This window comes from Somniosus microcephalus, chromosome 12, assembly GCF_052327205.1.
Source record: "Somniosus microcephalus isolate GS21.2 chromosome 12, FLI_Smic_1.0, whole genome shotgun sequence".
NCBI lineage: Eukaryota > Metazoa > Chordata > Chondrichthyes > Squaliformes > Somniosidae > Somniosus > Somniosus microcephalus.
The window spans coordinates 1,498,673-1,522,362 of record NC_140998.1 but is presented as its reverse complement, the minus strand read 5'-3'; the positions used below and the strand labels follow the sequence as shown (position 1 = coordinate 1,522,362).

Here is a 23,690-nt window from a genome sequence, read left to right as displayed (position 1 = left end):
AATAAAGATCCAAGTCATTAAAACAAACCACTTTATTCAGTAACAGAGAAATACAACACAGAAACAGGCCATTCAGCCCACCCAGTCCATGGCAGTGTTTACCCTCCGTGCCAGCACATAGTCCTAATCACATTGACCCACCTGGCCCCACATCCCTTCATCCACATATCCAATTTAATCTTAAATGCTGTCATAGTTTCTGCCTCAACCACTAACCCTTTAAGTGAATCCCACAGCCTCTAAATCTCCTACATTGAATCTTGTATATACGGCCCCTTGTTCTAGACCCTCAACTACTGGATCAGCCTGCTTCTACCTACCCTGTCACCTGGTGAGAAGGTGGGTAGGTGGGGTTGCGGGATATGGGGAGGACACAATTTACTGGTGTGAATGCAGGATTTATGCTCCTTCTTTAGTCTCTCAGATGTTGGACAAGATACACTTTCAACCAAATTCAGACAGACTGAAAACACTAATCAAATTTATTTACTTTTAAATAATATTTGTTCAGTCTATACTCCCATGCCTTGCTTCTCCTCTCAAAATGAATTACTTTTCACTGCCCCACATAAATCTGCATCTGCACCCTCTCTGCCCCATCCCACTAACCTGTCTCTTTTTTAAACATTCATGGGATGTGGGCATTGCTGGCAAGGCCAGCATTTATTGCCCATCCCTAACTGTCCTTCAGAAGGTGGTGGTGAGCCGTCTTCTTGAACCGCTGCAGTCCACGTGCTGAAGGTACTCCCACAGTGCTGTTAGGTAAAGAGTTCCAGGATTTTGACCCAGCGACGATGAAGGAACGATGATATATTTCCAAGTCAGGATGGTGTGTAACTTGGCGGTGTTCCCATGCGCCTGCTGCCCTTGTCCTTCTCAGTGGAAGAGGTCGCGGGTTTGGGAGGTGCTGTCGAAGAAGCCTTGGTGAGTTGCTGCAGTGCATCTTGTAGATGGTGCACACTGCAGCCACGGTACGCCGGTGGTGAATGTTTAAGATGGTGGATGGGGTGCCAATCAAGCGGGCTGCTTTGTCCTGGATGGTGTCGAGCTTCTTGAGTGTTGTTGGAGCTGCACTCATCCAGGCAAGTGGAAAGTATTCCATCACACTCCTGACTTGTGCCTTGTAGATGGTGGAAAGGCTTTGGGGAGTCAGGAGGTGAGACACTCACCGCAGAATATCCAGTCTCTGACCGGCTCTTGTTGCCACAATATTTATGTGGCTGGTCCAGTTAAGTTTCTGGTCAATGGTGACCCCCCAGAATGTTGATGGTGGGGGATTTGACGATGGTTATGCCATTGACTTTCAAGGGGCAGTGGTTAGACTGTATCTTGTTGGAGATGGTCATTGCCTGGCACTTGTGTGGCCTGAATGTTACCTGCTACTTAATCAGCCCAACTCTGAATGTCTCCAATGTCTTGCTGTATGCGGGTGTGGACTGCTTGATTATCTGAGGAGTTGCGAATGGAAATGAACACTGTGTAATCATCAGCAAACACCCCCATCCACTAACCAGTCTGCCCATCCACTAACCAGTCTGCCCATCCACTAACCAGTCTGCCCATCCACTAACCAGTCTGCCCATCCACTAACCAGTCCATTTCTGATGAACACTTTTATAGTCTTTGCTCTTTGGCAAATCTGCTCTTGCTGTGCGTATGAAGCATAGACTGATTGTTGACATAGGAACAGGAGGAGGCCATTCAGCCCCTTGAGCCTGTTCCACCATTCAATTAGAACATGGCTGATCTGCGACCTAACTCCATTTACCCGCCTTGGTTCCATATCCCTTAATACCCTTACCCAACAAAAATCTATCAACACAAAAAGAAAATACTGCAGATGCTGGAAATTTAAATAAAAACAGAAAATGCTGGAGATACTCAGCAGGTCAGGCAGCATCTGTGAAGAGAGAAACAGGGTTAACGTTTCGGGTCGATGACCTCAGTTTTGAAATTTTCAATTGACCCCTGGCCTAAACTGATTTTTGGGGGAGTGAGTTCCAGATTTCCACTACCTTTTGTGTGAAGAAGTGCTTCCTGACATCGCCACTGAACGGCCTGGCACTAATTTAAAGGTTATGTCCCTTGTTCTGGACTCCCCCCACCAGAGGAAATCGTTTCTCTCTATCCACCCGATCAACTCCTTTAATCATCTTAAACACCTCGATTAGATCACCCCTCAATCACAGACAGCAAGTGAAATGTAGAATGAGTCAGTGACCTGCGGAATCCCAATCCCAGCCTATCTCACCCAGCGGCACCTACCGAGACCTGGCCTGCACTCAGCTGAACAGCAAATACAACATGGATACAATACAACTCTGTCACATCCTCACCGGCATTTACAGCCATTCTGAATTGAAATACGTTCCGGTTAACAACGACCCTCAGGATATTTGTACAGTTTTGCACACTGTCAGCCCACCTAAACACAGCGCTCACTCCTGGTGTTTCCCCGTGATTGATTGACACTCCCCTGGTGTAGGGCATTCCTCAGCATCACCGGATTCCCAATCCCAGCCTTCCTCTGCTCCTACCAGATTATAAACAGTTATATATGGTGTAAGTGTTCAATAAGGGAAGTCAATATATATTTAAAAAGACACAAAATAGCAGAAGGTTGATATCTGTAAGGAGGATAACCTTGTCGGTGTGCAGATGGAGCAACCTGCCACCCATCCTGCATGGACTGAAAGCTGTGTTCAGGTTCAGGGTACGTGGGACAATGTAATTGCACCTCGTTCCTAGTGAAGGATAACCTCAGGATATAATACAGTGGGTTTGGTGAGCGTGGGGAGTGTCGGGATTCAGTACAGTGGGTTTGGTGAGCGTGGGGAGTGTCGAGATTCAGTACAATGGGTTTGGTGAGCGTGGGGAGTGTCGAGATTCAGTACAATGGGTTTGGTGAGCGTGGGGAGTGTCGAGATTCAGTACAATGGGTTTGGTGAGCGTGGGGAGTGTCGAGATTCAGTACAATGAGTTTGGTGAGCGTGGGGAGTGTCGAGATTCAGTATTTTGGGTGTGATGAGTGTGGGGAGTTCTGGGGATTCAGTATTTTGGGGTTGATGAGTGGGAACTGCCGGGGATTCAGTATTTTGGGTTTGATGAGTGTGGGGAGTGCCAGGGATTCAGTATTTTGGGTTTGATGAGCATAGGGAGTTCTGGGGATTCAATTCTATTTGTCCTTTGGATCGAAGTGTACTGTTGGAATCGGGAAGAAGAATCCCAGCAACCAACGCTTTCCGAACACGTCCTGAAGATTGACCCCCCACGGAGTGCAGCGGACCGCCGGCATTCCTTTCTTCAGATGGTACCAGGTGCGACCTCGGGCCACCAAGAGAATCTGTTGGCAGCAGAAACCAGCGCAGGTGAGTCCAATCCCCAACCAGATGTACAGCATCAGAACGAGGAACAGCTGGAAAGATGGGATCATACTGAAGAAGAAGTGGAAGAAGGAGAGGGGAAGGAGGGTGAGGAAGGTGAGGGGATTCTCGAAGGAGAGATGGTATTCCACACTCAGGTATGCTACACCCACCACCAAGGAGTAGAGGCAGACAATGGAGGTGTACCATCCGAACATCAGAAAGTAACGCATGTTCCTGTTCCCAATACAGTTTGCGGTGAAGAAGCAATGGTGGTCCCGCCTCAGGATGACTTTGCTGCACAACTTGCAGAAGTGGCTGCCTGGCTGCAGGGTCTCGCTCCCATTGGGGCAGGTGCTGCTGGTCTGTAAGCTCTCTGATGGGTACCACAGGATCAAGAAGTAGTTCCCCAAAACGTTTGCTGACACATAGAGAAAGAAAGAGAAGTGGTAACCACAGTAGGACCATGGCTGGCGGAAGTCATCATCAAAGATAGTGGGAATGAAAACAAAACTCTGAAGGATCATGGTGGTGATGCAGACTCCGAGAAAGTACGATGGAGCTACAGTGTTCAAGATCTTCAGCTTCAGCATCCTGGACCATTCCTTCCTGCAAAAGGAACCAAACACAGTGAGTTGCAGCAATTATTCCTGCTCAGTGATGGGACAGACTGTACAGAATATTGGGCTAAAAATTAGAACAACGCTGATTACAGGGAGATATGATAGAAGTGTTTAAAATGATGAAAGGATGTGACAGGGTAGGTAGAAACAGACTTTGCAGTAGTTGAGGGTCTAGAACAAGGGGCCGTAGATACAAGATTCAATGTAGGAGATTTGGAGGCTGTGGGATTCACTTAAAGGGTTAGTGGTTGAGGCAGAAACTATGACAATATTTAAGCTTAAATTGGATGTGTGGATGAAGGGATGTGGGGCCAGGTGGGTCAATGTGATTAGGACTATGTGCTGGCACGGAGGGTAAACACTGGCATGGACTGGGTGGGCTGAATGGCCTGTTTCTGTGTTGCAAGTTCTACATGTTTCTGTGTCAAACTCCACCAGCTCAGGGGACCCCGAAGACTGAGTTACACCAACCTTCTCAGTGTTGCAGTCAATTTGAAATATTTTGAACCATTGTGGGGAATTTCAGGAGGAGGTCTTCCAATCAGCTAACTTCAGAAACCCTGGATACACCTCAGAAAAGCCTATCTACCAATTCTCCACCATAGTCACGGCAGCCTTTTGTGCTGTAAGTTTCTGTGATTCAGTTGAAACTTTAAACAAGTATGGAAAAGCACCTAAAACACATAGAATCGCAGCAACAGCCAGAAGAAATAATCCAGCAACTAACCTGCAAGTAGTTGATGATCCCTTTAAGGCGTGCTGCTGGGCGGTCCTTCATGCTGTTGAATGCATGTTTAGCTGTGGGAGGTTAAGAGAGGGCGTAGGCTGGAGCGTGGAGCTCCAAAATGGCGTCAAATCAGCATTGCACACGTCATGATCTGCCTGCTCTGCACACTGCCAGTGGACGTTAGGTGCAATCACGCTAACCCCTTTACAAAGACGGCGTCCGGCGCACTTCCCATTGGAAGTGTGCGCGCACACCGCGGACGCCATTTTGGTAGTTTAAGATGCCTCGTAGTGCCCAAAAAACGGGCGCTACCGAGCCCAATTTCACCCTCTCGGTATCTTTCCTATTGTGTGATGCCCAAAACTGCACACAATCCTCCAACTGGGGTCTTTGAAGGTTTTATATAGGCTCATCATTAACTCTTGATAAAACCGAGAATTCCGTTAATTTTTTTTTGACAGCCTTATTAACCTGACATACTGCCTTTTAATGTCCCTGTGTACCTGTCGCTCAAAATCCCTCTGCACTTCCCCAGCCCTGAACCTTCTTACATTCAGAGTATAATTACTGCTGGTATTTTTGTACACAATGTATCACCTCACACTTACTGATATTAAATTCCATTTGCCACTTTTAAGCCTATTTACAGTTTCCTTTGGTGTTCTAAAGAATTAACTGTACTTCCTATTTTGGTATCAACTGGAAATTTCAACATCACTCCCTCCAGGCTTATATCCAAATGACTGATACACACTGGGACAGAAGTGGCCCCAGGACTGAACCCTGTGGGACACCACTGCACACTTGATAGTTTTATTCTATATTATGGTTTCTAACACTCACCTAGAACTCGGGTTAATTCAGGGCAGCCTGCACGGGATTGTGAGAAGCAACTTGTGTCTGACAAATGTAATAGGTGTCAAAAATCCAGGGTGGGGGTGGGGGGAGATGAGAAATGTTTTTACACAGTGAGTTGCTAACAGTGTCAGCTGTGGCTCAGTGGGTAACACTCTCATCTCTGAGTCAGAAGGTTTGTGGGTTCAAGTCTCACTCCAGAGACTGAAACACAAAAATCTAGGCTGACACACCCAGTGCAGTACTGAGGGGGAGCTGCACTGTCAGAGGGGCAGTACTGAGGGAGTGCTGCACTGTCGGAGGGGCAGTACTGAGGGAGTGCTGCACTGTCGGAGGGGCAGTACTGAGGGAGTGCTGCACTGTCGGAGGGTCAGTACTGAGGGAGTGCTGCACTGTCGGAGGGGCAGTACTGAGGGAGTGCTGCACTGTCGGAGGCGCAGTACTGAGGGAGTGCTGCACTGCCGGAGGAGCAGTACTGAGGGGGAGCTGCACTGTCGGAGGGGCAGTACTGAGGGAGTGCTGCACTGTTGGAGGGGCAGTACTGAGGGAGTGCTGCACTGTCGGAGGCGCAGTACTGAGGGAGTGCTGCACTGCCGGAGGAGCAGTACTGAGGGAGTGCTGCACTGTCGGAGGGGCGGTACTGAGGGAATATAAGACGCAGGAGCAGGAGTAAGTCATTTGGCCCCTGGAGCCTGCTCCGCCATTCAATAAGATCATGGCTGATCTGATCTTGGCCTCAACTCCACTTCCCTGCCCGCTCCCCATAACCCTTGACTCCCTTATCGTTCAAAAATCTGTCTATCTCCACCTTAAATATATTCACTGACCCAGCCTCCACAGCTCTCTGGGGTAGAGAATTCCAAAGATTCACGACCCTCTGAGAGAAGAAATTCCTCCTCATCTCCGTTTTAAAAGGGTGCCCCCTTATTCTGAAATTATGCCCCCGAGTTCTAGATTCCCCCACGAGGGGAAACATCCTCTCTGCATCGACCCTGTCAAGCCCCTTCAGAATTTTATGTGTTTCAATAGGATCCCCTCTCATTCTTCTAAACTCCAATGAGTATAGGCCCAACCTGCTCAACCTTTCCTCATAAGACAACCCCTTCATCTCCGGAATCAACCTCGTGAACCTTCTCTGAACTGCCTCCAATGCAACTATATCCTTCCTTAAATAAGGAGACCAAAACTGTATGCAGTACTCCAGGTGTGGTCTCACCAACACCCTGTACAGTTGTAACAGGACTTCCCTATTTTTATACTCCATTCCCTTTGCAATAAAGGCCAACATTCCATTTGCCTTCCTAATTACTTGCTGTACCTACATGCTAACTTTTTATGATTCATGTACAAGGACCCCCAGATCCTTCTGTACCTCAGCATTTTGTAATCTTTCCCCATTTAAATAATTTGCTTTTTTATTTTTCCTACCGAAGTGGATAACCTCACATTTTCCCACATTAAACTCCATCTGCCAGATTTTTGCCCACTCACTTAGCCTGTCTCTATATCCCTTTGGAGATTCTTTGCGTCCTCCGCACAATTTGCTTTCCCACCTATCTTTGTACCATCAGCAAATTTGGCTACATTACACTCAGTCCCTTCATCCAAGTCATTAATGTAGATTGTAAATAGTTGAGGCCCCAGCACTGATCCCTGTGGCACCCCACTAGTTACAGTTTGCCAACCGGAAAATGACCCATTTATCCCGACTCTCTGCTTTCTGTTAGTTAGCCAATCCTCTATCCATGCCAATATATTACCCCCAACCCCGTGAGCTCTTATCTTGTGCAGTAACCTTTTATGTGGCACCTTATCAAATGCCTTCTGGAAATCCAAATACACCACATCCACTGGTTCACCTTTATCCACCCTGCTCGTTACATCCTCAAAGAACTCCAACAAATTTGTCAAACATGATTTCCCTTTCATAAAACCATGCTGACTCCGCTTGATTATACTCTGATTTTCTAAATATCCTGCTATCGCTTCCTTAATGATGGACTCCAGCATTTTCCCAATGACAGATGTTAGGCTAACTGGTCGATAGTTGCCTGCTTTCTGTCTCCCTCCTTTATAAAATAGGGGTGTTACATTTGCGGTTTTCCAGTCTGCTGGGACCTCTCCAGAATCCAGGGAATTTTGGTAGATTGGTACCAATGCATCCACTATCTCTGCAGCCACCTCTTTTAAGACCCTAGGATGCAGGCCATCGGGTCCAGGGGACCTGTCCACCTTTAGTCCATTAGTTTGCCGAGTACTTTCTAGTGATAGTGATTGTTTTAAGTTCCCCCCCCCCCCCACCCCAATAGCCCCCTGATTATCCATTATTGGGATGCTTTTAGTGTCTTCTACCGTGAAGACCGATACAAAATATTTGTTCAAAGTCTCCACCATTTCCCTGTTTCCCATTATTAATTCCCCAGACTCATCCTCTAGGGGACCAACATGTACTTTAGCTACTCTCTTCCTTTTTATATACCTGTAGAAGCTCATACTGTCATAGAGTCATAGAGTTTTACAGCACAGAAAGAGGCCCTTCGGCCCATCGTGTCTGCGCCGCCCATCCATCCCTGTCCAGTCTAATCCCATTTTCCAGCATTTGGTCCATAGCTTTGTATGCAATGGCATTTCAAGTGCTCATCCAAATGCTTCTTGAATGTTGTGAGGGTTCCTGCCTCTACCACCCTTTTAGGCATTGAGTTCCACATTCCAACCACCCTCTGGGTGAAAAGGTTCCTCCTCAAATCCCCTCTAAATCTCCTGCCCCTTACCCTGAATCTATGCCCCCTTGTTATTGACCCCCCTACTAAGGGGAAAAGTTCCTCTTTGTCTACCCTATCTATGCCCCTCATCATTTTGTACACCTCAATCAGGTCCCCCCTCAGCCTTCTTTGCTCCAAGGAAAACAACCCCAGCCTGTTTAGTCTTTCTTCATAGCTGAGGCGCTCCATCCCAGGTAACATCCTGGTGAATCTTCTCTGCACCCTCTCCAAAGCAATCACATCCTTCCTATAGTGAGGTGACCAGAACTGCACACAGTACTCCAGCTGTGGCCTCACCAGCGTTTTGTACAGCTCCATCATAACCTCCCTGCTCTTATATTCTATGCCTCGGCTAATGAAGGCAAGTATCCCATATGCCTTTTTAACCACCTTATCTACCTGTTCCGCTGCCTTCAGGGATCTATGTACATGTACACCAAGGTCCCTCTGACCCTCTGTACTTCCTAGGGTCCTACCACTCATTGTGTATTCCCTTGCCTTATTTGTCCGTCCAAAATGCATCACCTCGCACTTTTCAGGGTTAAATTCCATTTGCCACTTTTCCACCCATCTGACCAACCCGTTTATATCGTCCTGTAGCCTGAGGCTTTCCTCCTCGCAATTTACCACCCCACCAATTTTCGTGTCATCTGCGAACTTACTGATCATACCTTTTACATTCTCATCCAAATCATTTATGTAGATCACAAACAACAAGGGACCCAGCACCGATCCCTGAGGTACCCCACTGGACACAGGCTTCCAGTCACAAAAGCAACCTTCGATCATCACCCTCTGCCTCCTGCCACTCAGCCAGTTTAGGATCCAACGCGCCAAGGCACCCTGGATCCCATGGGCTCTTACCTTCTTGACCAGTCTCCTATGCGGGACTTTGTTAGAAGCTTTACTGAAGTCCATGTAAACCACATCCACAGCATTTCCCTCATCCACACACCTAGTCACCCCCTCGAAAAATTCAATCAGATTGGTCAGACATGATTTACCCTTGACAAAGCCATGCTGACTATCCCCGATTAATCCTTGCCTCTCCAAGTGGAGACTAATTTTGTTCCTCAGAATTTTTTCCAATAATTTCCCTACCACAGATGTTAGGCTCACTGGCCTGTAATTCCCTGGTTTATCCCTGCTACCCTTCTTGTATAATGGTACTACATTAGCTGTTCTCCAGTCCTCTGGTACATCCCCTGTGGCCAGAGAGGTTCTGAAAATTTGTGTCAGAGCCCCTGCAATCTCCTCCTTTGCCTCCCACAGCAGCCTGGGATACATCTCGTCCGGGCCTGGGGATTTATCCACTTTTTGGCCTGCTAAAACCGCTAGCATCTCCTCCCTCTCGATGCTAATATGTTCAAGTATGTCACAGTCCCCTTGCCCGATTTCTATGTCCGCATTGTCATTCTCCATAGTGAACACAGATGCAAAAAATTCATTTAAAACCCCGCCTACATCATCTGGCTCTACACACAGCTTGCCACTTTGGTCCCTAATGGGCCCTACCCTTTCCCTGGTTATCCTCTTGCCCTTAATATACTTATAAAACATCTTAGCATTTTCCTTTATTTTGCTCGCCAGTGTTATTTCATGGCCCCTCCTCGCCCTCCTAATTTCTTTTTTAAGTATGCCCCTGCACTTTTTATACTCCTCTAGGGCTTCTTCCGTCTTTAGTCTTTTGTAACTGCCAAAAGCCCCCCTTTTATTTCTAATGCATTTTTGTATATCCCTTGTCATCCAAGGTTCCCTTTGCTTGTTGGTCCCACCCTTGACCTTTACAGGAACATGTTGGCGTTGTACTCTATTTCCCTTCTGAAAGTCTCCCACTGTTTTGATGTGGATTTTCCTATAAGTAGCTGCTCCCAGTCCACTTTGGCCAGATCCTGCCTTATCATATTAAAATCGGCCTTCCCCCAATTTAGAACCCTTATTTCCGGGCCGTCTTTGTCTTTTTCCATGACCACCTTAAATCTCACCGAATTATGGTCACTGTCGCCAAAATGCTCTCCTACTGATACTTCCAGCACTTGCCCGGCTACATTCCCCAGAATTAGGTCCAGTACCGCCCCCTCTCTTGTAGGACTTTCTACATGTTGGCTCAAAAAGCTCTCCGGATGCACTTTAAGAATTCTGCACCCTCTAAGCCTTTCACACTCTGACTATCCCAATTTATATTGGGGAAGTTGAAATCCCCCACTATTATTACCCTATTATTTTCACACTTCTCTGAGATTTGCCTCCATATCTGTTCCTCTATCTCCCTCTGACTGTTTGGGGGCCTATAGTACACTCCCAGCAAAGTGCTTGCCCCCTTTTTGTTTTTAAGTTCTACCCATAAGGCCTCATTAGAGGAACCCGCTAATATATCATCCCTCCTTACTGTCTGTTTTTATATTTCTTGCTAGCTTACTCTCATAAGCTATCTTCTCTCTATCATTTTTTTAGTCGTCCTTTGCTGGTTTTTAAAGATTTCCCAATCCTCTGGCCATCCACTATTCTTCACAACATTGTATGCTTTTGTTTTCAATTTGATACCATCCTTTACTTCCTTAGTTAGCCACGGATGGTTCATCCTTCTCTTAGAGTCTTTCTTTCTCACTGGAATATATCTTTGCTGAGAGTTATGAAATATCTCCTTAAATGTTTGCCACTGCTTTTCTACAGTCTTACCCTGTAATATATTTTCCCAGTCTACTTTAACCAAGTCTGCCTTCATGCCTTTGTAATGACCTTTGTTTAAGTTCAGGACACTAGTTTGAGACCTAGCTTTCTCACCCTCAAACTGAATTTGAAATTCTACCATGCTATGATCACTCTTCCCAAGAGGATCCTTCACTTCGAGATCATTAATTAATCCAACCTCGTTACACATTACCCGATCTAAAATAATGTTCTCCCTGGTTGGTTCCACAACATATTGTTCCAAGAAACCATCCCCGTATACACTCTAAGAACTCTTCCTCAAGTCCACCTTTGCCAATTTGCTTTGTCCAATCAATATGAAGATTAAAATCTCCAATGATTATAGCTGTACCTTTCTTACATGCCTCTATTATTTCTTGATTTATACTCTGTCCTGCAGTGTGGCTACTGTTTGGGGGCCTGTAGACCACTCCCACCAGTGACTTCTTACATCTCCACCCAAACTGATCCTACGTCGTGATCTTCTAGGCCAGTATTATTTCTCACTACTGTACTAATCTCATCCCTTATTAACAGAGCTACACCACCTCCTTTTCCTTTCTGCCTATTCCTTATGAAATGGCAAACACCCCGGAATATTCAGTTCCCAGCCTTGGAACCACGTCTCTGTAATGGCTATCGGATCATACCCATTTATTTCTATTTTTGCTGGCAACTCAACTAGCTTGTTACGAATGCTGCGTGCGTTCAGATATAGAGCTTCTAAATTTCTCTTTTTACCATTTTTCCCTACTCTGACCCCTCTTTCTGATGCACTCTTATGTGTATACGCTCTGTCCCTTCCTGTCACACACTGGTTATCATCACCCCATCGCTACCCTGCACTTTTGCCTTCTCGTTTTTCTTTGACTTTTTTAATTTCCACTCAGCGTATCCCTCCCCCCCTCTCCCCCCCCACCCCCCACTATTTAGTTTAAAGCCCTATCTACAGCCCTAGTTGTTCGATTCGCCAGGACACTGGTCCCAGCCTGGTTTAAATGATGCCCGTCCCGACGGAACAGCTCCCTCTTATCCCAGCACTGGTGCCAGTGCCCCATGAATTGAAACCCATTTCTCCTACACCAATCCTTGAGCCACGTATTCAGCTCTCTGATCTTATTGACCCTGTGCCAATTTGCACGTGGCTCCAGTAGTAATCCAGGGATTATTACCTTTGTGGTTCTGCTTTTTAATTTAGCCCCTAGCTGCTCATACTCCCTCAGCAGAACCTCTTTCTTTGCTCTACCTATGTCATTGGTACCTACATGGACCACAACAACTGGATCTTTCCCCTCCCACTTCAAGTTCCTCTCCAGCCCCAAGGCGATGTCCTTTACCCTGGCACCGGGCAGGCAACACAGCCTTCGGGACTCGCGCTCTTGGCTGCAGAGAACAGTGTCTATCCCCCTGAAATAAAGAATAGATTTGCCTTCCAAAGCTAGGCTTTATTAACTTTAAAATCAGCACCATATCTTTCCACATCCAGTCCCAACTAAGCTAGAAAAGGACTGAATTTAAGGTAGCCACAACACATCATGTGATCATCAACTACCAATGAGATTACAACACATATCCCAAGGCAGTTAACAAACAACGAATCACAATACTTTTACCAATCAAGGAATAATCACCCCTCCTTTTAAAATATACTCCAACCTAATAACTTTTACAATTTACAATTAATTATTTACAACTAAACTATGCACGAGAATAAAACTATTTACATAACACAATACTAAATGAACAACAACAAATAATAACATTACGCATAAGTATTAAGTATCTCTCAACTAAAACAATATACTATAATATTTCAACAATTTTTAAAACATTACTATCAATTTAAAAGTCCATTTTCAATCGGTCAACCGGATATCTTGTTCGTGTCGACCTTCTTAACCTTGGTGAAATTCCTTGCCCTCCCACGCCAGAAGGCACAGAAGTATCTTCAACAGGAAGGCTATCCATATCCCGATTCTCAACGGTTTCCGGATTAGAAATCCCATCAGAAGATGAACTGGGACGGTCATAAACATCTATCAAAGGCTGACTAATAGAAGTATGATTATCTGCAATCGGATTGGAAATATTCGTAGTATCTGTAACAGCATCCACATTATCCGAATCATGACCATTATTAATATCCTCAGAAGAGGGCTGGCCCCCACAAGGAGCCAAGTCTTTAATTGAAACAGTACTTTCTTTCCCATCTTGGAATCGAATATGAGCATATTGGGAATTTGCCTCCAACAGCTCCACCTCCTCCACCAAGGGGTCATATTTTGACAATCTAACATGGCGTCGAAGCAACACAGGTCCCTGCATAGTAAGCCATGAAGGTACCGAATATCCCGTAGTAGATCTCTGCGGATAGTTAAAGAGCCTTTCATGGGGGGTCACATTAGTAGCCGTTGAAAGCAATGATCTAATGGAATGCAGGGCATCAGGCAGCACCATTTCCCACTGTGTATTCTTAAGGTTCCGGGATGTCAACGCCAACATAACTGCCTTCCAGATCACCCCATTGTATCGTTCACACTGTCCATTACCCTGGGGATTATACGGGGTAGTTCTACTAGTAGAAATTCCCCGACTCTGAAGGTATTCCTTCAACTGGGAAGACATAAAAGAACTTCCCTGGTCCGAATGGATATACGCAGGCATCCCAAAGATGACAAAAAGTTGAGTCAAACATTTAATAACTGTAGCAGCTGATACATCTGCACAAGGAAAAGCAAAAGGGAACCTTGAAAACTCGTCCACAACAGTAAATATATATCGGTTTTGAGTAGTTGAAGGAAGAGGTCCCTTAAAATCAACACTCAAACGTTCAAAAGGAGAAGTAGCCTTTATAAGATGAGCTCGTTGAGGCTTAAAGAAATTCGGTTTACACCGAGCACAGATAGAACATGATGAAGTCATCCGCTTGACGTCTTCAACTGAAAAAGGCAAGTTCTTACTACGTACAAAGTGTATCATCCTCGTAACCCCAGGATGACATAAGGCATTGTGAAGATTAATAAGCGTATCTCCGTGAATCACAGAACAATAAGCCCTCGACAGTGCATCAGCAGCAACATTATCCTTCCCCGGACGATAAACTATGTCAAAATGGTAACATGCCAACTCAATCCTCCATCTCATTATTTTATCATTTTTAATCTTTCCAAAATGTTTAACATCAAACATAAAGGACACAGATTTTTGATCAGTTACCAACGTGAAATGTCGCCCCGATAAATAATGTCTCCATTTACGCAATGCTTCTACTATTGCGTATGCCTCTTTTTCTATTGAGGAATGTCTTTTTTCACTATTATTCAAAGTACGTGAGAAAAAGGCCACCGGTCTTCCATTTTGGTTCAAAATAGCCCCAGTTGCAAAATCCGAAGCATCCGTCTCAATCACAAAGGGAACCTGCTCATCAATGGAATGCACAACTGCTCCTAAAATATCCTTTTTAAAATTCTCAAAACATGTCCTGGCCTCCCATGATAGAGGATATGTCGTAACCCGAATAAGAGGCTGGATCTTCCGTGAAAAATTTGCAATCCAATTAGAATAATAAGAAAACAGTCCAACAACTCGTTGCAAAGCCTTAGAATTAGTAGGACAAGGTAAACCGATCAATGGTCGCAGACGTTCTGGATCTGGTTTAATCTTATTTCCCGAAATAATATACCCCAATAGATTTACCTCAGTAGTCGAAAAGATACATTTCTCTTTGTTAAAAGTTAAACCAACTTTTTCCGCAGCTTGAAGGAATCTTTTTAAATTAGAATCATGCTCCACCCTTGATTTGCCACACACTGTGATGTCATCTAAGTATGAAAAGGTGTCAGAGAGGGAGTTATCACTTATAAAAGCATCCATTGCCCGTTGAAAACAAGCAACACCATTAGTAACACCAAATGGTATTCGGCAAAACTGATGCAGCTTTCCACCAGCCTCAAAGGCCGTATATGGTTGATCCTTCTTAACAATAGGAATCTGATGATAAGCACTCTTTAAATCAATAGTGCTAAAAACTTTATACTGAGATACTTTATTGATAAGCTTATCAATCTTAGGCAAAGGGTATGCGTCTAATTGAGTATACCTATTAATAGTTTGGGAATAGTCTATCACCATTCGTTTCTTGTGTCTCTCATTAGTCGTGACAACTACCTGTGCTCGCCAAGGCGAACAACTAGGTTCAATGATTCCTTCCAATAAGAGACGTTGAACTTCAGAATTAATAAATTCTCTCTCCTGACTACCATATCTTCTTGACTTGGTAGCAATTGGCTTACAATCCGACATCAAATTCGAAAAAAGTGATAATGGAGGAATAGATAAAGAGGTTAATCCACAAATAGATAAAGGTGGCTTCGAGGGTGCAGAATTCTTAAGGTGCATCCAGGAGAGCTTTTTGAGCCAACATGTAGAAAGTCCTACAAGAGAGGGGACGGTACTGGACCTAATTCTAGGGAATGTAGCCGAGCAGGTGGTGGAAGTGTCTGTAGGAGAGCATTTTGGCGATAGTGACCAAAATTCAGTGAGATTTAAGGTGGTCATGGAAAAAGACAAAGACGGCCCGGAAATAAGGGTTCTAAATTGGGGGAAGGCCGATTTTAATAAGATAAGACAGGATCTGGCCAAAGTGGACTGGGAGCAGCTACTTATAGGAAAATCCACATCAAAACAGTGGGAGGCTTTCAGAAGGGAAATAGAGAGAGTACAACACCAACATGTTCCTGTAAAGGTCAAGGGTGGGACCAACAAGCAAAGGGAACCTTGGATGACAAGGGATATACAAAAATGCATTAGGAAAAAAAGGGGGGCTTTTGGCAGTTACAAAAGACAAAAGACGGAGGAAGCCCTAGAGGAGTATAAAAGGTGTGCAGGGCATACTTAAAAAGGAAATTAGGAGGGCGAGGAGGGGCCATGAAATAACACTGGCGAGCAAAATAAAGGAAAATCCTAAGATGTTTTATAAGTATATTAAGGGCAAGAGGATAACCAGGGAAAGGGTAGGGCCCATTAGGGACCAAAGTGGCAAGCTGTGTGTAGAGCCAGATGAAGTAGGTGGGGTTTTAAATGAATTTTTTGCCTCTGTGTTCACTATGGAGAAAGACGATGTAGACATAGAAGTCGGGCAAGGGGACTGTGACATACTTGAACATATTAGCATCGAGAGGGAGGAGGTACTAGCGGTTTTAGCAGGCCAAAAAGTGGATAAATCCCCAGGCCCAGACGAGATGTATCCCAGGCTGTTGTGTGAGGCAAAGGAGGAGATTGCAGGGGCTCTGACACAAATTTTCAGAACCTCACTGGCCACAGGGGATGTACCAGAGGACTGGAGAACAGCTAATGTAGTACCATTATTCAAGAAGGGTAGCAGGGATAAACCAGGGAATTACAGGCCAGTGAGCCTAACATCTGTGGTAGGGAAATTATTGGAAAAAATTCTGAGGGACAAAATTAGTCTCCACTTGGAGAGGCAAGGATTAATCGGGGATAGTCAGCATGGCTTTGTCAAGGGTAAATCATGTCTGACCAATCTGATTGAATTTTTCGAGGGGGTGACTAGGTGTGTGGATGAGGGAAATGCTGTGGATGTGGTTTACATGGACTTCAGTAAAGCTTTTGACAAAGTCCCGCATAGGAGACTGGTCAAGAAGGTAAGAGCCCATGGGATCCAGGGGGCCTTGGCGCGTTGGATCCTAAACTGGCTGAGTGGCAGGAGGCAGAGGGTGATGGTCGAAGGTTGCTTTTGTGACTGGAAGCCTGTGTCCAGTGGGGTACCTCAGGGATCGGTGCTGGGTCCCTTGCTGTTTGTGATCTACATTAATGATTTGGATGAGACTGTAAAGGGTATGATCAGTAAGTTCGCGGATGACACGAAAATTGGTGGGGTGGTAAATTGCGAGGAGGAAAGCCTCAGGCTACAGGATGATATTAACAGGTTGGTCAGATGGGCGGAAAAGTGGCAAATGGAATTTAACCTGGAAAAGTGCGAGGTGATGCATTTTGGACGGACAAATAAGGCAAGGGAATACACAATGAGTGGTAGGACCCTAGGAAGTACAGAGGGTCAGAGGGACCTTGGTGTACATGTACATAGATCCCTGAAGGCAGCGGAACAGGTAGATAAGGTGGTTAAAAAGGCATATGGGATACTTGCCTTCATTAGCCGAGGCATAGAATATAAGAGCAGGGAGGATATGATGGAGCTGTACAAAACGCTGGTGAGGCCACAGCTGGAGTACTGTGTGCAGTTCTGGTCGCCTCACTATAGGAAGGATGTGATTGCTTTGGAGAGGGTGCAGAGAAGATTCACCAGGATGTTACCTGGGATGGAGCGCCTCAGCTATGAAGAAAGACTCAACAGGCTGGGGTTGTTTTCCTTGGAGCAAAGGAGGCTGAGGGGGGACCTGATTGAGGTGTACAAAATGATGAGGGGCATAGATAGGGTAGAGAAAGAGGAACTTTTCCCCTTAGTAGGGGGGTCAATAACAAGGGGGCATAGATTCAGGGTAAGGGGCAGGAGATTTAGGGGGGATTTGAGGAGGAACTTTTTCACCCAGAGGGTGGTTGGAAGCTGGAACTCACTGCCTGAAAGGGTGGTAGAGGCAGGAACCCTCACAACATTCAAGAAGCATTTGGATGGGCACTTGAAATGCCATTGCATACAAGGCTATGGACCAAATGCTGGAAAATGGGATTAGACTGGACAGGGATTGATGGACGGCGCAGACACGATGGGCCGAAGGGCCTCTTTCTGCGCTGTAAAACTCTATGACTCTATGACTCTAGTCGCTCCAAATGAAAGACTAAGAGACTCTTGTAACTGAAGCACATCATGTCCAATCAAAATATCCGCACAGAGATTAGGCAAAACAGATAGGCGTATATCAGTATACGTATTACCTAGAAGAACCATTTTCACAAAGCAACAACCAGCTATTTGTGAAGTAAGTGTCGTCTGAGCCATACACACCTGATACGTAACGGGCAAAATTTTCAAATGCTTCTCCTTCGCAAACTGAAGACTTATAAAACTCTCAGTACTGCCCGTATCTATAAGGGCCTTCACTTCCAACCCATTAACTTGAGCCGTAACTATAGCTTTGTTTAGGCCATGAGCAAATGCAGCAGAAATTGATGCAATGAACGCCCTATCTAAAGGCTGAATAGTCACAGAAGAGGTAGTGGAGGAAGACCCTCCCACACCAGGAGAAGGGAAGGTAATTGAACCTGATGATTTGCACACACGTGCATAATGACCTCTCTTGCCGCATTTACTACACACAGCCTCCCGAGCAGGACACTTCAGACGAGGGTGCCGGATATTCCCACAAAAATAACACTTCTGAATCCTAGAGGCAACGGCCGCCGAAGTAGAAACTGTTTCAAAATCTAGTAAACCACTCCCATTAAGTCCACATAATTCCTTTTCATCCGAAACTGCCGAAACCATAGTCGCAGGCCGATTAAAAAGAGCATAAGAATCCAAACTTCTCTGAGCCACATCCAATGTAGAAGCTTGCTCAAAAGCACTTTAAAGATCCAGAGTCTTATTTTCTAACAACCGCTGACGAATTGATCTAGACAGTAATCCATTAATAAAAGCATCCCGTACCGATTCGTCCTTATATTCTTCAGCCGTCACAGCCTTATAATTACAGTCAACACTAAGGCACCGAAGTGCTTGTAAATAAGTATCCAAAGATTCTCCCACCTGCTGCCTACGGGCAGATAGAAGATGACGTGCAAATACCTCATTCTTTGGTTTAACAAAAATCTTTTCCAATGTAGAAATAGCCTCTTCATAAGTTTTACAGTGCAAAATATATTTATATACATCCGGGTCAATGTAGTTGATCAGCATATTCAGCTTATTTAGAGCCTCTTGATCCAACACGCCCAAAAAGTTTTTAAATGTACAATACCAATGTTTCCATTTATCATCCACTCCAGCAGAATTGGGGTCAGCCTTGAATCGTTCTGGTTGAAGATATCGCTCCATTCTAACACAAAGTTAATAAATTGAAATAAAGAATAGATTTGCCTTCCAAAGCTAGGCTTTATTAACTTTAAAATCAGCAGCATATCTTTCCACATCCAGTCCCAACTAAGCTAGAAAAGGACTGAATTTAAGGTAGCCACAACACATCATGTGATCATCAACTACCAATGAGATTACAACACATATCCCAAGGCAGTTAACAAACAACGAATCACAATACTTTTACTAATCAAGGAATAATCACCACACCCCCTAACTACACTGTCCCCTACCACTACCACATTTCTCTTTGCTTCCCCCCACTTGAATGGCTCCCTGTACCACGGTGCTGGGGTCAGTTTGCGCATCCTCACTGCAGTCCCTGCTCTCATCCTCACAGAGTTAAGAACCTCGTAACTGTTGGACAAGAGCAAGGGCTCCTCCACCACTACCTCCTGGGTCCCCATACCTGCCTCGCTCGTAGTCACATCCACCTGTCCCTGACCACGGACCAAATTTGAATGAATTAATCTAAGGGGTGTGACTGTCTCCTGGAACAGAGCGTCCAGGTAACTCTCCCCCCTCCCTGATGTGTCGCAGTGTTTGAAGCTCGGACTCCAGCTCATCAACACGGAGCCGAAGTTCCTCGAGCAACCAACACTTACTGCAAATGTGGTCGCCGTGGACCTCAATGGTGTCCACCAGCTCTCACATGTTGCAGCTGTAACACATCCCCTGCCCTGCCATCTCTAATGCATCTAATTAATGTGTTTAAATTTTGAATGTTTGGTTTAAATTAGGAGCCGGGATTATAAACTAATGCGCAAGAAAAGAGAGAAGTACTGACCAACCAATCACTTCCCTGTTTTCCTGTGACGTCACTCCTTGTTTTTGTTGTCCGGTCTGCTGCCTCTGCTCTCGGACCTTCCTCTGCCGCGCTGTTTATTTGCTCCGCCTCCACTCTCGCTCCCGCTCCGGTCCGCTGCCTCTGCTCTCGGACCTGCCTCTGCCGCGCTGTTTATTTACTCCGCCTCCGCTCTCGCTCCCGCTCAGGTCTGCTGCCTCTGCTCTCGGACCTTCCTCTGCCGAGCTGTTTATTTGCTCTGTCTCCACTCTTGCTCCCGCTCAGGTCCGCTGCCTCTTCCCTGTGATGTCACCTTTTATTTTTCTCCGAATGCGGTTGGGGGGTTTCACAGAGCCGAACTCCCGCTGGTTCTCTGTCCCCTCTCATGCAGATTTTTAACTCCTGCTCTCCTGGAGGCTGGCAGATAGAAAAAGAAAGAAGCACCTCCCTCCCCTCCTCACCGAACTCCCTTACTCACCAAACTCGCACATTTACACTCTGTTCCAAGCTATACTCCATGACAGCTGCACTCTAGCCTTCCTTATTTATACTACTGAGATTTATGAGTCACCTCTGGCAGTTGCAGATCCAGACCAGTTAGCCCAGTTAATTAATTAACTAGCCCCACCCACTCTCCAGCACAGAGCTTGCTTTGCCCTGCTCAAGCCTGGAAGAAACTTAATTAGAATTAAGTTAAATTTATGTTAAGTGCAAGTACACAAGACAACATTTTATAAAAAAAAGATTAACCCTTATGATTCACTCCCTTACTCATCAAACTCGCACGTTTACACTCTATTTCAAGCTGCACTCCATGACAAACTGCACTCTAGCCTTCTTTATTTATACAGAGCTGCACTGTCTGAGGGGCAGTACTGAGGGAGTGCCACACTGTTGGAGGGGCAGTACTGAGGGAGAGCTACACTGTCGAAGGTGCCGTCTTTCAGATGAGATGTTAAACCGGGGGCCCCATCTGCTCTCTCAGGTGGATGTAAAAGATCCCGTGGCACTATTTTGAACAAGAGCAGGGGAGTTCTCCCCGGTGTCCTAGGCAATATTTATCCCTCAATCAACATCACTAAAACAGATTATCTGGTCATTATCACTGATGCGCTATCAATTACTCAAAAGACTGAGGTTAAGCGAGTAACTAACAGGCTTTTATTAACAAGAGAATGAAGGTGTGCCTCGAGTGGTCGACCAGTCCAGAATACAGAGGGACTGTGGAGCAGTCACCTTTATACCTGGACTCGTGGGAGGAGTCAGCCGAGGCATGTACAGGCATGTACACAGTGGAATACAAACACACACACAGGCAGGTATAACAGTGGTTTACCACAATCACATTGCTGTTTGTGGGAGCTTGCTGTGCACAAATTGGCTAATGCATTTCCTACATTAAAAAGGAACTGTACTCAAAAGTACTTCATTGGCTGTGAAGTGCTTTGAGAAGTCCTGAGGTTGTAAAATGCTCTGTAGAAATGTAAGTCTTTCTTTTATGATCTGGAATGCGCAGCCTGAAAGGATAGAAACATAGAAGATAGGAGCAGGAGTAGGCCATTCGGCCCCTCGAGCCTGCTCCGCCATTCAATGAGATCATGGCTGATCATCCAAATTCTGTACCCTGTCCCTGCCTTCTCCCCATATCCCTTGATCCCTTTAGCCTTAAGAAATATATCCAACTCCTTCTTGAATATATTTAATGAATTGACCTCTACTGCCATCTGTGGTAGAGAATTCCACAGGTTCACCACTCTCTGGGTGAAGAAATTCCTCCTCATTTCTGTCCTAAATGGCTTATCCCTTATCCTTAGACTGTGACCCCTGGTTCTGGACTCCCCGACCATCGGGAACATCCTTCCTGCATCTAGTCTGTCCAGTCCTGTCAGAATTTTATAACTTTCGATGAGATCCCGTCTCATTCTTCTAAACTCCAGTGAGTATAAGCCTAATCGACCCAATCTCTCCTCATACGTCATTCCTGCCATCCCAGGTATCAGCCTGGTGAATCTTCGCTGCACTCCTTCCATGGCAAGAACATCCTTCCTCAGATAAGGCGACCAAAACTGCACACAATACTCAAGGTGTGGTCTCACCAAGGCCCTGTATAACTGTAGCAAGACATCCTTGTTCCTGTACTCGAACCCTCTCGCTACGAAGGCCAACATACCATTTGCCTTCTTAACCGCCTGCTGCACCTGCATGCATATCTTCAGCGACTGGTGCACAAGGACACCCAGGTCTTGTTGCACTTCCCCTTCTCCCAATCTATTGCCATTCAGATAATAATCTATCTTCCTGTTTTTGACACCAAAGTGGATAACCTCACATTTATCCACATTATACTGCATCTGCCATGCTTCTGCCCAATCACCCAACCTGTCCAAATCAAACTGGAGTTTCTCAGCATCCTCCTCACAGCACACATGCCCACCCAGCTTTGTGTCATCTGCAAACTTGGAGATATTACATCTAGTTCCCTCGTCCAGATCATTAATATATATTGTGAACAGCTGGGGTCCTAGCACCGATCCCTGCGGTACCCCCACTAGTCACTGCCTGCCACTCGGAAAACGACCCGTTTATTCCAACTCTTTGCTATGGTGGAAGCAGATTCAATAGTAACTTTCAAAAGGGAATCTGATAAATATTTCATAGAATCATCGAACCTTCCAGCACAGAAGGAGGCCATTCGGCCCGCCGTGCCATGCTGTCTCTGTGAAAGAGCAGTGGTGCTCAGTCCCACAGCCCCGCTTTCTGTGGGGAACCCTGTCAGTGCCTCATCCTCCAGGACCGTCCAACTCCCATTTAAAATTACTGCTGGATCAGCTTCCACCACCTGTTCATTTCTCCTCATCGCCCCTCGAGATCTTTTACCAATGATTTTAAATCTGTGACCTCTGGTTATTGACCCACTCGCCAGAGGGAATCGTTTCTCTCGATCTACTCGATCAGAACCTCGGATCATCTGGAAAACCTCGATTAGGTCACCTCTTCACCTTCTCTGCTCCAAGGAGAACAGTCCGAACTTTTCCAACCTCTCCCCATAACTGAAGCCCCTCATCCCTGGTAACATCCTGGTAAACCTCCTCTGCACCCGTTCTAAGGCCTTTACATCTTTCTTGAAATGTCGGAGAGGTCGAGCCCTGGATCGGGGAATGCGGTGGGTGTTGTGGACACAGGTTCTGGAAGGGGCAAGGTGCCACATCGAGCTATCTGATGAAGTGAAAGGTGAGAGTACTGACGGCAGGGAAGCTTGTCTTTTGGTTAGGTCTGTGAAACGCTCAGGCTGCTTTTCTACATCAGAGGCATGATATACGTACAGATTGTTGCCGCTGTAAAGGACAGCGAGCAAAGAACACTGGTTAATGGACGGAGGGACCAGCGGTGTCTCCAGCTCATCGGGTCCATTGCTTGTCTCAATATATAGAAATTAGAATATCAACATTTAACAATAACACAAAGATAGTGAGTGTGGTTAATAGTAATATACGGTAGCGGGCTATGCACTGCCTCGTTCTTTTCCTCATTCTGTCTCTGTTGGCTCTTTGTTTCACTCACTGTTGCTTTTTGATTATTATTCCTGCTGCAATCACTGACTTTACCTTAATCCTGCTCTGTCTCCCTCCCTCTCTGTCTCCCTCCCTCTCTGTCTCGCTCCCTCTCTGTCTCGCTCCCTCTCTGTCTCGCTCCCTCTCTCTCTCGCTCCCTCTCTCTCTCGCTCCCTCTCTGTCTCGCTCCCTCTCTGTCTCGCTCCCTCTCTCGCTCCCTCTCTGTCTCGCTCCCTCTCTGTCTCGCTCCCTCTCTGTCTCGCTCCCTCTCTGCCTCGCTCCCTC

The 23,690-nt window shown here is 45.8% G+C and overlaps 1 protein-coding gene across 1 annotated transcript in view; it reads right to left on the bottom strand.

Moving 5' to 3' along the window:
* Positions 1-13: 13 nt before the first annotated feature.
* zdhhc22 (zDHHC palmitoyltransferase 22) overlaps positions 14-23,690 on the bottom strand; it is a 26,965-nt gene continuing 3,288 nt past the window's right edge. Inside the window, exon 2 of the mRNA XM_086002509.1 lies at positions 14-3,971. Within this exon, the coding sequence (XP_085858635.1) occupies positions 3,176-3,955 (780 nt within the window). The 5' untranslated portion in view covers positions 3,956-3,971 and the 3' untranslated portion in view covers positions 14-3,175. The remainder of the gene's footprint in view (positions 3,972-23,690) is intronic.